The sequence below is a fragment of the Electrophorus electricus genome, chromosome 24, assembly GCF_013358815.1.
Source record: "Electrophorus electricus isolate fEleEle1 chromosome 24, fEleEle1.pri, whole genome shotgun sequence".
In the NCBI taxonomy this organism is placed as follows: Eukaryota; Metazoa; Chordata; class Actinopteri; order Gymnotiformes; family Gymnotidae; genus Electrophorus; species Electrophorus electricus.
Genome location: NC_049558.1, coordinates 3847501 through 3850000, shown reverse-complemented (window position 1 = coordinate 3850000; position 2500 = coordinate 3847501). Strand labels below are relative to the sequence as shown.

General features: G+C 55.7%; 1 protein-coding gene across 4 annotated transcripts in view; it reads left to right on the top strand.

Moving 5' to 3' along the window:
* Nucleotides 1–2500, top strand: part of samd11 (sterile alpha motif domain containing 11) — a 46198-nt gene that overhangs the window by 27700 nt on the left and 15998 nt on the right. For all 4 annotated transcript variants that reach the window (XM_035522606.1, XM_035522607.1, XM_035522604.1 and 1 more), the window contains exon 5: nucleotides 2063–2155. In XM_035522606.1, the coding sequence (XP_035378499.1) occupies nucleotides 2063–2155 (93 nt within the window). The remainder of the gene's footprint in view (nucleotides 1–2062; nucleotides 2156–2500) is intronic.

Below are 2500 nucleotides of genomic sequence, written 5' to 3'. Positions count from 1 at the left end.
CTTCACTACAAGCTAAAAGTCACTTTCATAGTATTCACTGGCTATTCGACAGTTACTCTCCCACTGGGCCCCGTACACACAAGTAGCTGGATGCCATAGTCTAGCAAAATTGAACTGAAGATTTAAAAAAAAAAAAAAAAGAAGAAGAAGAAGGAAAAAAAAAAGATGTAAATGTAAAAAATGTAAAAAAAAATGTCTTCACCTTGAATTGTGATGAGGGGAGGGGCGGGTGACAGGGAAGGGAGTGGAAGGAGGGAGCGAGGCAGCTGTTTTTCCCTGGGCAGAGGACAGGAGCTGGGGGCCTATTAGAGAGTCCCCTCTGCCCCTCTCTCTTACCCCCCTCCAAAAAAAACACATCAAACGCCATCATTAGTGCGGTGCGCTCCTCTCAGAAGCACCCCCACACCTCTCACGCCGCCACTCCAAAGGCCCTTTCATGCACGGGCTTGCTTCTCTCGCTTTGCTCTCGCTCCCCTATGCATGGCGCTCAGAAGCTCTTATCTGGGGGAGAGGGGGAGGGGGGTGGGGGGGTTGGGGTGGGGGGGGGTGGGGCACCCGGCGTCCGGAGCCGGATGAGGCGCGCACGCATGCACGTGCCCCGTGTATGTATGTGCGTGCGGTTTGCCTTTTGTTGCACCAAAACTATACATGTGGAGGTCCGGCTTCCCTGAGGTTTACAACCGTGCCACGACTCCCAGCCCCATCCCCTCTGAAGTATGGGAGGGCAAACTGATGCAAACACACTGGCCCCAAAGCAGCCTCATCAGAGCGGATCAGAGATAATCAGCCGTTAAAATGTGGCCCTCGCGACTTGGGTTCACCCTAGACCAAGGCCAGGGTGTTTACGGACGCCCCTCGTCCAGACTTCTATTGCGTGCTCCAGCAAGACGGAACACAAGTCAAATAGCAGAAGAGGCAGAGAGGAAGAGGTCTCTGTGGCTTCAACTGTGGCATATAAGCAGAGAGGTAGAGAGAGAGGTAGAGAGAGAGGTGGAGAGAGAGGGAGAGAGAGAGAGAGAGAGAGAGAGAGAGGGAGAGAGAGAGAGCAATGACAAACGGTCTCTTCCTTCCTGTGAGCATGCAGCACCATGCTCCGAGCAGCCTTGCCTGCCTGATTAGCAGGATATTGATTTGAGATGTGTGTTTGTGGGTGGAGTGTTGGGGGGTTGCTGTAATCGTACACTAGACGCTAGCTTCTGGCCGCCACACCGCCTCGGGCTAGAGCAGACAGCCGCGCGACTCCAGCTGAGGGAGAGAGAGAGGGAGGGAGAGAGAGAAGGAGGGAGAGAGAGAAGGGGGACAGGAGAAGCCAAGAGAAAGGGGGAGAGAGGCAGTATACACAGAGAGAGAGAAAGAGAGAGAGAGAGGAAGATTAGCTGAAGGTGTGCGGTTTATATGGACTGTAAACGGAGCGAGGGAGTCTAAAACAGGGGCAGATAGCTAAAAGAATAAGCAGCTGTGTAATGAACAAGGACCATTTTTTCCTCTGCTTGGTTTCCCTCTGCGTGGTCGTGGCTTTTTCTGGGGTGGCGTCTTAGGCCAGGCTGAAAAACAGGGGACTGTGTAAACACAGCAGAGACGGAGAGATCAGGGGTGAGAGAGAGAGAGAGAGAGAGAGAGAGAGAGAGAGAGAGAGAGAAACACACACACACACACACACCATGCTAGAGACAGCAAGGGAGGCAGCGAGGAAAGCGAAGGAGCGTGTTTGTGCGAGATAGACAGGGAGGGCGAGTGGGAGCGCGCGCGAGCGAGAGCGAGAGAAACCGAATCTCGCCTCTCCGCGCACGCTGGTAAGAGACAGATCTGTCATCCGCGCTGGCACGGGGCCCTCTCATCTCTGACAGAGCGGCGGCAGCTCCAGATCTCGCCCCCGGCTCCAGCATGTACGCAGGTATAGCTTGCGAGCCCCGGCAACCGTGCGCCTTCTCCACCACCACCATCCCCCCCCACCCCTTTTCAGGATCAACGGGGGCGGGTGGGGGGGGCTTTCGGAGACGGCCCCTGCTGAACTCCTCTGCTCTGCCTCTCTCTCTCTCTCTCTCTCTCTCTCTCTCTGCAGATGACGTTGTAGGTAAGAAGCGAGCCTACTCCCCCAACAGCAGCAGCGAGTGCCCGTCTGACAGCAAGAAGTCCCGCAGTGCCTCTCCCAAAGGTAGGAGCCCTGCCGTAGAAACGTGTGTGTGTGTGTGTGTGTGTGTGTGTGTGTGCGCGCACAGCAGGCATGTGACGGGGAAAGACGGCGCGATGCAATCGGAGCCATTTAACCTTAGATTGGATGACGGATGGGGGGGGGGGTGTTTGGCTGATGGAGGAAAGGTTGAATGCAGGGATGGATGGAGGGAGGGGTTGTAGGGGAGGCAACAAGTTGGATGTCTCCACCCCACACTCCACGCATGCGTCACCCTCTTCTTTCTCCACCGCCCCCCCCCCCCCCCCCCCCCCGTTCTTTCCATCTGTCTCTCCCTCTATCCACTAAAACACATTTTCGCCCACACTC